At 38.9% G+C, this 13,817-nt stretch overlaps 1 protein-coding gene and 1 long non-coding RNA gene across 2 annotated transcripts in view; one reads left to right on the top strand and one right to left on the bottom strand.

Annotated features, from left to right (window-relative positions):
• LOC138852920 (uncharacterized) overlaps window positions 1-13,817 on the top strand; it is a 63,295-nt gene that overhangs the window by 34,947 nt on the left and 14,531 nt on the right. Inside the window, exon 3 of the mRNA XM_070086556.1 lies at window positions 12,574-12,669. Coding sequence (XP_069942657.1) covers window positions 12,574-12,669 — 96 coding nt within the window. The remainder of the gene's footprint in view (window positions 1-12,573; window positions 12,670-13,817) is intronic.
• Window positions 12,521-13,817, bottom strand: part of LOC138852922 (uncharacterized) — a 145,354-nt gene continuing 144,057 nt past the window's right edge. Inside the window, exon 3 of the long non-coding RNA XR_011392181.1 lies at window positions 12,521-12,662. This is a non-coding gene — a long non-coding RNA (uncharacterized lncRNA). The remainder of the gene's footprint in view (window positions 12,663-13,817) is intronic.

The following is a 13,817-nucleotide window of genomic DNA, read 5'->3' as shown; positions in this document are numbered from 1 at the left end:
CAATCTTTCATCACCTAATCTTTTTATCCTCATAACCTTACTCTTTCCTGTATTCACCTTTAATTTTCTTCTTTTGCACACCTTACCAAATTCATCCACCAATCTCTGCAAGTTCTCTTCAGAATCTCCCAAGAGCACAGTGTCATCAGCAAAGAGCAGCTGTGACAACTCCCACTTTGTGTGTGATTCTTTATCTTTTAACTCCACGCCTCTTGCCAAGACCCTCGCATTTACTTCTCTTACAACCCCATCTATAAATATATTAAACAACCACAGTGACATCACACATCCTTGTCTAAGGCCTACTTTTACTGGGAAATAATTTCCCTCTTTCCTACATACTCTAACTTGAGCCTCACTATCCTCGTAAAAACTCTTCACTGCTTTCAGTAACCTACCACCTACACCATACACTTGCAACATCTGCCACATTGCCCCCCTATCCACCCTGTCATACGCTTTTTCCAAATCCATAAATGCCACAAAGACCTCTTTAGCCTTATCTAAATACTGTTCACTTATATGTTTCACTGTAAACACCTGGTCCACACACCCCCTACCTTTCCTAAAGCCTCCTTGTTCATCTGCTATCCTATTCTCCGTCTTACTCTTAATTCTTTCAATAATAACTCTACCATACACTTTACCAGGTATACTCAGCAGACTTATCCCCCTATAATTTTTGCACTCTCTTTTATCCCCTTTGCCTTTATACAAAGAAACTATGCATGCTCTCTGCCAATCCCTAGGTACCTTACCCTCTTCCATACATTTATTAAATAATGGCACCAACCACTCCAAAACTATATCCCCACCTGCTTTTAACATTTCTATCTTTATCCCATCAATCCCGGCTGCCTTACCCCCTTTCATTTTACCTACTGCCTCACGAACTTCCCCCATACTCACAACTGGCTCTTCCTCACTCCTACAAGATGTTATTCCTCCTTGTCCTATACACGAAATCACAGCTTCCCTATCTTCATCAACATTTAACAATTCCTCAAAATATTCCCTCCATCTTCCCAATACCTCTAACTCTCCATTTAATAACTCTCCTCTCCTATTTTTAACTGACAAATCCATTTGTTCATTAGGCTTTCTTAACTTGTTAATCTCACTCCAAAACTTTTTCTTATTTTCAACAAAATTTTTTGATAACATCTCACCCACTCTCTCATTTGCTCTCTTTTTACATTGCTTCACCACTCTCTTAACCTCTCTCTTTTTCTCCATATACTCTTCCCTCCTTGCATCACTTCTACTTTGTAAAAACTTCTCATATGCTAACTTTTTCTCCCTTACTACTCTCTTTACATCATCATTCCACCAATCGCTCCTCTTCCCTCCTGCACCCACTTTCCTGTAACCACAAACTTCTGCTGAACACTCTAACACTACATTTTTAAACCTACCCCATACCTCTTCGACCCCATTGCCTATGCTCTCATTAGCCCATCTATCCTCCAATAGCTGTTTATATCTTACCCGAACTGCCTCCTCTTTTAGTTTATAAACCTTCACCTCTCTCTTCCCTGATGCTTCTATTCTCCTTGTATCCCATCTACCTTTTACTCTCAGTGTAGCTACAACTAGAAAGTGATCTGTTATATATGTGGCCCCTCTATAAACATGTACATCCTGAAGTCTACTCAACAGTCTTTTATCTACCAATACATAATCCAACAAACTACTGTCATTTCGCCCTACATCATATCTTGTATACTTATTTATCCTCTTTTTCTTAAAATATGTATTACCTATAACTAAACCCCTTTCTATACAAAGTTCAATCAAAGGGCTCCCATTATCATTTACACCTGGCACCCCAAACTTACCTACCACACCCTCTCTAAAAGTTTCTCCTACTTTAGCATTCAGGTCCCCTACCACAATTACCCTCTCACTTGGTTCAAAGGCTCCTATACATTCACTTAACATCTCCCAAAATCTCTCTCTCTCCTCTGCATTCCTCTCTTCTTCAGGTGCATACACGCTTATTATGACCCACTTCTCGCATCCAACCTTTACCTTAATCCACTTAATTCTTGAATTTACACATTCATATTCTCTTTTCTCCTTCCATAACTGATCATTCAACATTACTGCTACCCCTTCCTTTGCTCTAACTCTCTCAGATACTCCAGATTTAATCCTATTTATTTCCCCCCACTGAAGCTCCCCTACCCCCTTCAGCTTTGTTTCGCTTAGGGCCAGGACATCCAACTTCTTTTCATTCATAACATCAGCAATCATCTGTTTCTTGTCATCCGCACTACATCCACGCACATTTAAGCATCCCAGTTTTATAAAGTTTTTCTTCTTCTCTTTTTTAGTAAATGTCTACAGGAGAAGGGGTTACTAGCCCATTGCTCCCGGCATTTTAGTCGCCTCATACGACACGCATGGCTTAGGGAGGAAAGATTCTTTTCCACTTCCCCATGGACAATAGAAGAAATAAAGAAGAACAAGAGCTATTTAGAAAAAGGAGAAAAACCTAGATGTATGTATATATATATATGCATGTGCGTGTCTGTGAAGTGTGACCAAAGTGTAAGTAGGAGTAGCAAGATATCCCTGTTATCTAGCGTGTTTATGAGACAGAAAAAGAAACCAGCAATCCTACCATCATGCAAAACAGTTACAGGTTTCTGTTTCACAGTCATCTGGCAGGACGGTAGTACTTCTCTGGGTGGTTGCTGTCAACCAACCTACCTTCATATATAATATATATATATATATATATATATATATATATATATATATATATATATATATATATAATATATATATATATATATATATATATATATATATATATATATATATATATATATATATATATGGTTTAGAAAGACACGTAAGCAAACACTAGAACATATTTATTAGAAAACGTTTCGGTCCTGGGACCTTGATCAAGGTCCCAGGACCGAAATGTTTTCTAATAAATATGTTATAGTGTTTGCTTACGTGTCTTTCTAAACCAACTTGTCGGTATTTATTACCAAGGTTTATACCATATATATATATATATATATATATATATATATATATATATATATATATATATATATATATATATGTATATATATATATATATATGTATATATATATATATATATATATATATATATATATATATATATATATATATATATATATATATATATATATATATATATATGCGTGTCCTTAAATTACACTACTTTAATTACATATTCTCCATTTTGTTTGAAATTATATTTTTTGTTAGTTTTATGGTAAATATGATCACTAATCATTTGAAAAATCTAAAAACACAGAGGTGGTAGGGGTTGGATTTGAGTGGGACTTGCACATCAGAGCTTATTTCTTGGGTAGCATTGAAAATTGGGTTGGGCAAATGTTTTGTTAGTGGGATGAATTGTAAAGGACCTGACTAGTATGGGCCAACAGGCCTCCTGCAGTGTTTCTCCTTTCTTATGTTCTTATAATAATGGCTGGGAAATGGGAGGCAATCAGATTCGATTTCAGGAAAGAAATGACAGGTCTACATCCTTGGATCAAGAGTCCTATGGGGGGAATTAGGAAATTAACGAGAAGTCATAGATGAATGTACTAATATTCCAGTAATTAATTTTTATAGTGGGCCAGAAGAAGATAAATTATGTAACATCACAGTAACTAGTGAAATGGTTGTGAAGCAGATAGACCGACTGAAGCAAAATAAGTCACCGGGTCCTGATGAGGTTTTTTCAAGGGTTCTTAAGGAATGCAAAATGGAACTCTGTGAACCATTAACTAATATTTTTAATTTATCTCTTCAAACAGGTGTAGTGTCTGATATGTGGAAGATGGCTAATGTAATTCCTATTTTTAAAACAGGGGACAAGTCGTTACCGTCAAATTACCGCCCAATAAGCCTGACCTCAATTGTAGGCAAATTACTAGAGTCAATTATAGCTGAGATTATAAGAAGCCATCTCGATAAGCATAGCTTGATTAATGATACTCAGCATGGATTCACAAGAGGCCTGTCTTGTCTAACTAATTTATTAACTTTCTTCAGTAAAGCATTTGAGGCTGTTGACCACGATAAAGAATTTGATATTATTTACTTAGATTTTAGTAAGGCTTTTGATAGAGTCCCGCACCATAGACTGTTAAAGAAAGTGGCAGCTCATGGCACTGGGGGAAAAGTGCTCTCGTGGATCGAGTCATGGCTCACAGACAGGAAGCAGAGAGTGTCCATAAATGGGGTTAAATCCGAGTGGGGATCTGTAACAAGTGGCGTTCCACAGGGATCAGTCTTGGGCCCGTTGTTGTTTATAATATATATCAATGATCTTGATGAGGGAATTACTAGTGATATGAGCAAATTCGCCGATGACACAAAGATAGGTAGGATAATTGATTCAAACGTAGATGTTATGGAACTTCAGGAGGATTTAAACTCTATTCTTGGTCAGAAAAGTGGCAGATGCAGTTCAATGTAGATAAATGCAAGGTTCTGAAGCTCGGGAGTGCCCATAACCCTAGTATTTATAAGTTAAATGATGTAGAACTTAGCCATACAGATTGCGAAAAGGACTTGGGGGTTATGGTGAGCAGCAACCGTAAACCAAGACAGCAATGAGGAAATGGTATGGTGATACCGACAAGATGTGGAAAAAGACACTAATGTACAGTTCAGGACATTTATTAAAGGAAACGTTTCGCCACGAGTGGCTTCTTCAGTCCTAATACAGAGAAAACTAAGAAAACATTTATATATATAGTGGCAGGAGTCAGGTGAGGTGACGCGTGGGTAGAGGTCGTAGTAGTAGTAGTAGTAGTAATGGAATTAAGGAGGTGAGGCAAGAGAGGGACCTGCTGGCATCAAGTAACACCAGTTCCCAGGATGGGTAATATCCTCTTGCTTAGTAATTTTGAAATACTGTAACTACCGGATTTTTGCTTTATAGTGTTACTGACAGAAATTAGTGCAGCTTCAATGCATTTTCTCCGTCTTAAGTCGTCTTCTTTAATAACTAGTTTAGCTTCATTGAATCTCATGAGGTGTCCGACATCGTCTCTATGTTGAACACATGCGTTTTTGCGGTCATCATTTCTGCAAGCAATTTTTGTGTGCTGCTATTCTAATGTCCAGAGTTCTAGCTGTTTCCCCTACATATACTTTGTCACACCCCCCACATGGTATAGTGTGGATTCCTGCACTTGTGCCAGAATCATGCTTGGGTTTTTGTATCAGGTTAGAACATAAGAACATAAGAACGAAGGAACACTGCAGAAGGCCTACTGGCCCATGCGAGGCAGGTCCAAGTCTCCTTCCGGCTTAAGCCAATGCACCCAACCTAGTCAGGTCAGGTCACATTGACTTAAGGGAGGAACACGGCAACCGACCTGGTAGCACAAGCTATCAGGTCCAACTCACACCCACCCACATCCACTCATGTATTTATCCAACCTATTTTTAAAGCTACACAACGTTCTGGCCTCTATAACTGTACTCGGGAGTTTGTTCCACTCATCCACAACTCTATTACCAAACCAGTACTTTCCTATATCCTTCCTGAATCTGAATTTTTCCAACTTAAAACCATTGCTGCGAGTCCTGTCTAGGCTAGATATTTTCAGCACACTATTTACATCCCCTTTATTTATTCCTGTCTTCCATTTATACACCTCAATCATATCCCCCCTAATTCTACGTCTTTCTAGAGAGTGCAGATTCAGGGCCCTTAGTCTATCCTCATAGGGAAGGTTTCTGATACATGGGATCAACTTTGTCATCCTCCTTTGTACATTTTCCAGAGAATTTATATCCATTCTGTAATACGGTGACCAAAACTGTGCAGCATAATCTAAATGAGGCCTAACCAAGGATGTATAGAGTTGAAGAACAACCTGAGGACTCCTATTATTTATGCTTCTTGATATAAAACCAAGGATTCTATTAGCTTTATTGCGAACACTTATGCACTGTTGTCTTGGTTTCAGATTACTGCTAATCAGAACTCCTAAATCTTTTTCGCAATCCGTAATATTAAGATCTACATTATTTAGTTTATATGTGGCATGGTTATTGTCCTGTCCAACATTTAGAACTTTGCATTTGTCTATATTAAACTGCATCTGCCACTTCTCCGACCACTGCATCAGTCTATTCAAATCTTCCTGGAGTGCTCGAATGTCCTCGTCAGAATGAATTCGACGGCCTATTTTGGTGTCATCGGCAAACTTGCCGATGTCGCTCCTTATGCCCTCATCTATGTCGTTTATGTAGATTGTGAACAGCAGGGGGCCCAACACTGACCCCTGTGGAACACCGCTCGTGACGCTTCCCCACTCTGATTTCTCCCCATTTATGCAAACTCTCTGCTGCCTATTTGTCAACCATGCCTCTATCCAGGAAAAAATTTCTCCTCCTATTCCATGTGCTTTAATTTTCCTCAATAGTCTCTGATGTGGGACCCTGTCAAAAGCCTTACTCAAGTCCATATACACAATATCATATTCATTACCATGATCTACCTCCTCAAATACCTTAGTGAAAAAAGTTAATAAATTCGTAAGGCAGGAACGCCCCTTTGTAAAACCATGCTGAGATTCGTTGATTAATTTACGCTTTTCAAGGTGGCTACGAACTGCCTCGGCAATTATTGATTCCATAAATTTTCCCACTATGGAGGTTAGGCTTATTGGTCTATAGTTCGACGCTAAGGACCTGTCACCTGTTTTGAAAATAGGTATCACATTTGCCATTTTCCATTTATCTGGCACCATGCCAGTTTGTAGTGATATGTTGAAAAGATTAGCCAAAGGTGTGCTAAGCTCCTCTTTACATTCCTTTAGAACCCTTGCATACAGTTCATCAGGGCCTGGGGATTTGTTAGGTTTTAATTTATCTATTTGCCTAAGGACCATGTCACTTGTGACCCTAATCGTGCACAGTTTATTATCGTCCTGTTCTACATAATTTATCATTACTGGAATATCGCTGGTATCCTCCTGAGTAAAAACTGAGAGGAAGTATGTGTTAAAAATTCTACACATTTCCTTATCACTGTCAGTGAGCTGACCCGAGGAACTTTTGAGTGGGCCTATCTTGTCCCTGATCTTACTTCTGTATACCTGAAAGAATCCTTTTGGGTTAGTCTTCGATTGTCTTGCAACTTTAACCTCATAATCTCTTTTTGCTTTTCTAATTCCCTTTTTTATTTCTCTCTTTAACTGAATATATTGATTTCTTAATTGCCCCTCTCCTCTTTTGATTTGCATATATATGCCTCTCTTTTGACCAATCAGATATTTTAATCTATTGTTCATCCATTTAGGATCATTTTTGTTTGATCTGATTTCCCTATTTGGAACATAATTTGACTGAGCAGCTAGAACTATGCCCTGGAAAGCATCATATCGGCAACCATCACCACCTACCTGACCCTTAGTCAGGTCATTCCAGTTCAGCCCACCTAAGTAATTTTTCAGTCCTATGAAATCAGCCAAGCGAAAGTCAGGGACGGAGACTTGATTGCCATTATTAGGGGAATTCCATGATATATTAAAACTGAGTGATTTGTGATCACTTTCCCCAAGCTCATCATTAACCTCAAGATTATTAATTAGTGTTTCCCTACTGGCAAGAACCAAGTCAAGGAGGTTATTTCCCCTAGTTGGCTCTGTCACAAACTGTTTTAAAAAACAATCCTGGATCGTATCAAGAAAGTCACCTGACTCTAAATTTCCTGTCAAATTGCTCCAGTCAATCTGTCTATAGTTGAAATCTCCCATTAGCACAACATTTTCGTATGTAGATGCCTTACGAATTTCGTCCCATAGAAGTTTACTGCACTCCCTATCAAGATTTGGGGCCCTGTAAATCACACCCAAAATTAGTTTTTCTCGGCCCTCGAGAAGTTGTAACCAAACAGATTCAGTGGCTGACGCTTCTAATTTAATATCTTGTCTAACACAACAATTTAAATTGTCTCTGACATACATCGCTACTCCACCACCTTTCCTGTTGACCCTGTCAGTGTGGAATAATTTATAGCCTTGTATGTGACATTCAGAGGGCATCTCTCTATCTTTCAGATTGAGCCAGGTCTCTGTTATAGCAATAATATCTATGTTTCCTGCACTTGCAATTAATCTTAGCTCATCTATCTTATTTCTTACACTCCTGCTATTAGTATAGTAAACCTTAAGGGAGCTAGTCCCTTGCTGCCCTCTGCTGTCCCCCTTTGTTTGCTGACCTGTTCTATTGTCTTTATAACTTCATGCTGAATGCCTTTTATACATTTACTGTTTCCAACCCAAGTGTTGCAACCTGCTTGTTTCCCACACACACCCATACCTCTATCTTCCATCAGTTTAAAATCATAGGCATTTCACCAATGGCCTTCTCAATCGAGTCTGCAAGTGCTACCACCCCTGCCCCAGAGAGATGTACCCCATCCCTTGCATACATATCATGTTTGCCATAAAAGTTGTTCCAGTTGTCAATGAATGGGATTGCAAGTTCCTTGCAGTATCTGTCTAGCCAGCAATTTACACCAATTGCCCTAGACAACCATTCATTTCCTACTCCCCTTCTAGGCAAGATGCTACATATGATTGGGATCCCTCCCTTAGACTTAATGAAATCTATAGCTGACCTGTACTTATCTAGCAGCTCTTCTCTCCTACCCTTCCCAATATCATTTCCACCAGCACTGAGACAGATAATGGGCTTGTTCCCATTACCTGACATGATATTATCCAGCCTGTTAACTATGTCCCCAACACCAGCTCCAGGGAACCACACTCTATCTCTCATCTTCTTATTCCTATTACAAAAAGCACGGTCAATATATCTTACCTGAGGTTCCTAATAGAGGTTGAAGAGCTGGTAGATATTTTAGCCAGTTTTCTGTCAAACATTTTTGAAACATTAGTGGCAACGTTGCTGACCGGTAAAACGATGTAACTTGGAGGCTTTTCTTCAATTTGATAGGTGTTGGTCTTGCTGAGGATACGTGTCGCACGTTTCCTGCAGTCATGTATGAAGTGTATGGGAAAGTGCAGTGAACTAAAAGAGTTGGTGATGTATGTACATTCTTCTTCGAAGAACTGTGGACTGGAAATTCTGTAGGCTCTCAGAAAGAAGCCAATAACTACCCCTCTTTTAGTTCTTGTGTCATGGTGAGAGAAGAAATGTAGAAGATCGTTCTTGTAGGTAGGCTTCCGGTAGACTTTAAAAGAAAGTTTATTTTCCCCTGTGCGTAAGAGAACGTCGAGAAAAGGTAATTGGTTGTCCTTCTCCTCCTCTAGTGTAAATTTAATACCTGATACAAAAACCCAAGCATGATTCTGGCACAAGTGCAGGAATCTACACTATACCATGTGGGGGGTGTGACAAAGTATATGTAGGGGAAACAGCTAGAACTCTGGACATTAGAATAGCAGAACACAAAAATGCTTGCAGAAATGATGACCGCAAAAACGCATGTGTTCAACATAGAGACGATGTCGGACACCTCATGAGATTCAATGAAGCTAAACTATTTATTAAAGAAGACGACTTAAGACGGAGAAAATGCATTGAAGCTGCACTAATTTCTGTCAGTAACACTATAAAGCAAAAATCCGGTAGTTACAGTATTTCAAAATTACTAAGCAAGAGGATATTACCCATCCTGGGAACTGGTGTTACTTGATGCCAGCAGGTCCCTCTCTTGCCTCACCTCCTTAGTTCCATTACTACTACTACTACTACTGGAAATAAATGGTATAAAATACCACTACTACTACTACTACTAAGACCTCTATCCACGCGTCACCTCACCTGACTCCTGCCACTATATATATAAATGTTTTCTTAGTTTTCTCTGTATTAGGACTGAAGAAGCCACTCGTGGCGAAATGTTTCCTTTAATAAATGTCCTGTATTGTACATTAATGTCTTTTTCCACAACAAGACAGCAATGCCTAAGCGTACGTAATAAGGCAAATAGATTACTGGGATTTATATCAAGAAGTGTAAGCAATAGAAGTCCAGAGGTCATACTGCAGCTTTATACATCATTAGTAAGGCCTCACCTAGATTATGCAGCTCAGTTCTGGTCTCCATATTACAGAATGGACATAAATTCATTAGAAAACATTCAGCGTAGGATGACTAAATTAATACATAGCATTAGAAATCTTCCTTATGAAGAAAGATTGAAGACTCTTAAGTTGCATTCACTTGTTAGACGAAGAATGAGGGGAGACCTGATCGAAGTGTATAAGTGGAAGATAGGTATTAATAAAGGGGATATTAATAAGGTCTTGAGGATCTCTCTCTCCAAGAGAGAACCCGCAGTAATGGATTTAAATTAGATAAGCTTAGATTTAGAAAGGACATAGGAAAGTATTGGTTTGGAAATAGGGTAGTTGATGAGTGGAACAGTCTACCTAGTTGGGTTATTGAGGCTAGGACTTTGGGTAGTTTCAAATTTAGGTTGGATAAGTACATGAGTGGGAGGGGTTGGATTTGAGTGGGACTTTCATACCAGAGCTTATTTCTGGGGTAGCATTACAAATTGGGTTGGGCAAATGTTTTGTTAGTGGGATGAATTGTAAAGGACCTGCCTAGTATGGGCCAACAGGCCTCCTGCAGTGTTCCTCCTTTCTTATGTTCTTATGTTCTTAAAGGACCCGAACTTACTGATGGAAGTTGACACTTGCACCATTCTCTCCCTCTATGAGGCCTACAGGAACTCCAGCCTCCCAAACCCAGGATGAGACTTTACACTGGAACAACATATAGTTCTGGGTCTACTATCCGTATACATGTAGATAATTTATTATTTATATAAAATAGGCACTAATATAACTACAGCCTAACTATCAGCAACTATGGTAAACATTGATATCAGTGCCAGTAAGCGGAGGGCACATTATGGAAATTTATCTAGAACCATGCTAGAACTTATCAAATGTGACATAACTGATCAGTCAACAAGGACTTATTAGGTAGTTCAATAATAGGATAAACACAACAATCTATAACATCCTGTTCTCTTGATTTGTCGTGTGGTAGCGTTCCCATCCCCCTACTACAGTACATATCTGGCCAAACACTCTATTGTTCTTACTTGGTGTACATTGTAATACATGTACATGGAAGCAGTCCTCTACGAAGAAGACTGTAGTGATGTGAGTTCCTTCAACAGGTGAGAGTTAAACACGGTCTCCTTATTTCACCTTCTATCTCACTATCTTTACATTGTGATATCAAACGACGTTTAATTATCACCTTGGATTATTTCTTTGTGCACTTAATAATAGATGTGCCAGGACTCACTGTTTACTGGGTAAATTTCAACCATAACTGAACTACAAAGATCACAGATCCTCGTTAAGATCCCCCCCCCCCCACGCGGCCTAGGAAGGTATGCATTTTCTCAATTTACCTCTAAAATTACAATTTAAACTTTCATAATTCCTAACTAGGATTTACCTGGGAGTGGCTAAATTTGCACTTTCTCTTCAGAAGATTTATAATATTCGTACCGAATTTAAATAATAGTATCAGTTCATTTTTAAATATTTTTGCAAGATGTATGACCCAATCTTACATGTTCATAACATTCAATTAATCTGTGCTCACATATTTACGCTGTTATTATTTATATATTACTTTAACAGTTTACACAAGTTATCCAAATTAAACACAATATTACAATAAATGGAGGGTTTGCTCGACCATAGACTTACCAGTGTATGTGTACGAATGGTATATAATACCGACAAGATGAGAGTAAGACACATGTGCAACATCTGGGTATCTTTATTGTAGACGTTTCGCCATCCAGTGGCTTTATCAATACAAATTCTAGGACATAACTTGAAGACAGTAGAACTATGTACAGAAGATGAGGTAATCAGTCCCTCAACCTAGGAGTAGGTGCGAACAGCACCATAGTCGTGGAGATTCTGAAGCAGAAGAAAGAATCCTGGCGCTTATATAGTAACGTCAGGTGAAGCAGACGAGGGCAAATTCACTGGTAGGTGGGATTCCCCAGTGGAAGTAGGTCCTTCCCAAAGAGATGGGTTAGCAGTAGTTGTCGTAGTCGTGAAGGTTATGTACATGTCCTCAGAATTAAGACTCCATGATGTTGCAGTGTCTGACAAGTTGTGTACGAATGGTATATAATACCAACAAGATGAGAGTAAGACACATGTGCAACATCTGGGTATCTTTATTGTAGACGTTTCGCCATCCAGTGGCTTTATCAATACAAATTCTAGGACATAACTTGAAGACAGTAGAACTATGTCCTAGAATTTGTATTGATAAAGCCACTGGATGGCGAAACGTCTACAATAAAGATACCCAGATGTTGCACATGTGTCTTACTCTTACCAGTGTATCATTGTACACACATCCTCCCTAATTAAACTCTCCATAATTATCAACCTTCTTTTGATCGTCGTTAACCGCTCTTATCGACGAACTTTTTTCCACAGGAATGCAATAAAAAAGACTGTTCTTTTTTTCTTAGATAAAATAGCACTATTATTATTAAGGATAATAATGAAATTACTCAGGTATGTATGTTTCAGGACTCATCATGGAGGACGCGTTGACGCAGTGCAGGAGGAGAGCCAAGGTAGATGTTCACCTCATCATATTTCTCCTGCACAGTCTCATGCTGCAAGGCAAGTTAATGACTTTGGCGGACAGGCATAAACTTATCAAATCTAATGTGTTCAAGGTGTGATGGTGATTTCAACGAATGTTTAGATTAATGGATATGTGAGAAATTACCTGCATGAGGTTCACAGGGTATTACTTGAATTATTACATGTAATTTAGACGAGGTAAGTGGAACAGTCACAGGACTGTGACTGTCCCACTCCTTCACCACTCTCACAGAAAAGCTTGACCTGACATTAAATTAATAATTACAATATTAAACATTAGTACCAATAATTGTCAATTATAAAATAGTGTGGACTATATTATTTGGCTTGCTGGGTACACAATATAATTATTGTACAATACATATTATACAATAGTGTTATTAAAAATGAAATTCGTATTACCACTTACCATTTAATTACTGTAGTTGGATCACTCCACAACACCTACCTAACATATAGGAACCTACAGTGGCCAGCGAGAAATCTAAATGAAAGGACAATGGCGTACTTCGCTGTGCGAGTGATGGCGTAGTTTCCTTATTTTCCACCATCCACGCGTAATTCTGGAGGTGCCGCAAATTTTCTGTCCCAATTCTTCAAGAGGGGACATTAACACAGGTTCCTATTACAGAATCGGGCCGAAACACTCAATGATGGCCTCGACGATGCCGAATTACTCGCCGCTACTAACCGACCAATGTTAACACTGGCTGCTGCAAACCCTTCTTAACACAAAATTTCTTGAAGGGTCAAATCAACGTCACATTTTAATACACAGTTATTATATTATTCATATTTACTCCTGCTGAATTTAGATTATTATTATAATCAAAAAGAAGCGCTAAGCCACAAGGGCTATACAGCGCTGCAGGGTAGGGAAGGAAGCAAGGGAATTGGATGGCAGGAGGGAGGGGGGATGATCAGCAGGTTACAGAAAACAGCGGGGCAGGGGATAGTACGGGGGTAGAGGGTAGCAAGAGATACAAGTAGAAAGGGCTGAAAGTATCAGAATTTGTGAAGTAAGTCAGTCGTTGTCAAAAAGTCAATAAGAGAGTCCGGATGAAAGGTGGGTCCATCAGCGAGAAGGGAAGGTAAAGAGAGAGCAGCGGGGCGAAGACGACGACAGAGGTAAATTCTGCGTGCTCGTTGATAAAGTGGGCAGT

Source organism: Cherax quadricarinatus, chromosome 19, assembly GCF_038502225.1.
Source record: "Cherax quadricarinatus isolate ZL_2023a chromosome 19, ASM3850222v1, whole genome shotgun sequence".
In the NCBI taxonomy this organism is placed as follows: Eukaryota; Metazoa; Arthropoda; class Malacostraca; order Decapoda; family Parastacidae; genus Cherax; species Cherax quadricarinatus.
Note: the sequence above shows the minus strand (reverse complement) of the source record. Positions and strands in the feature narration are given on the sequence as shown.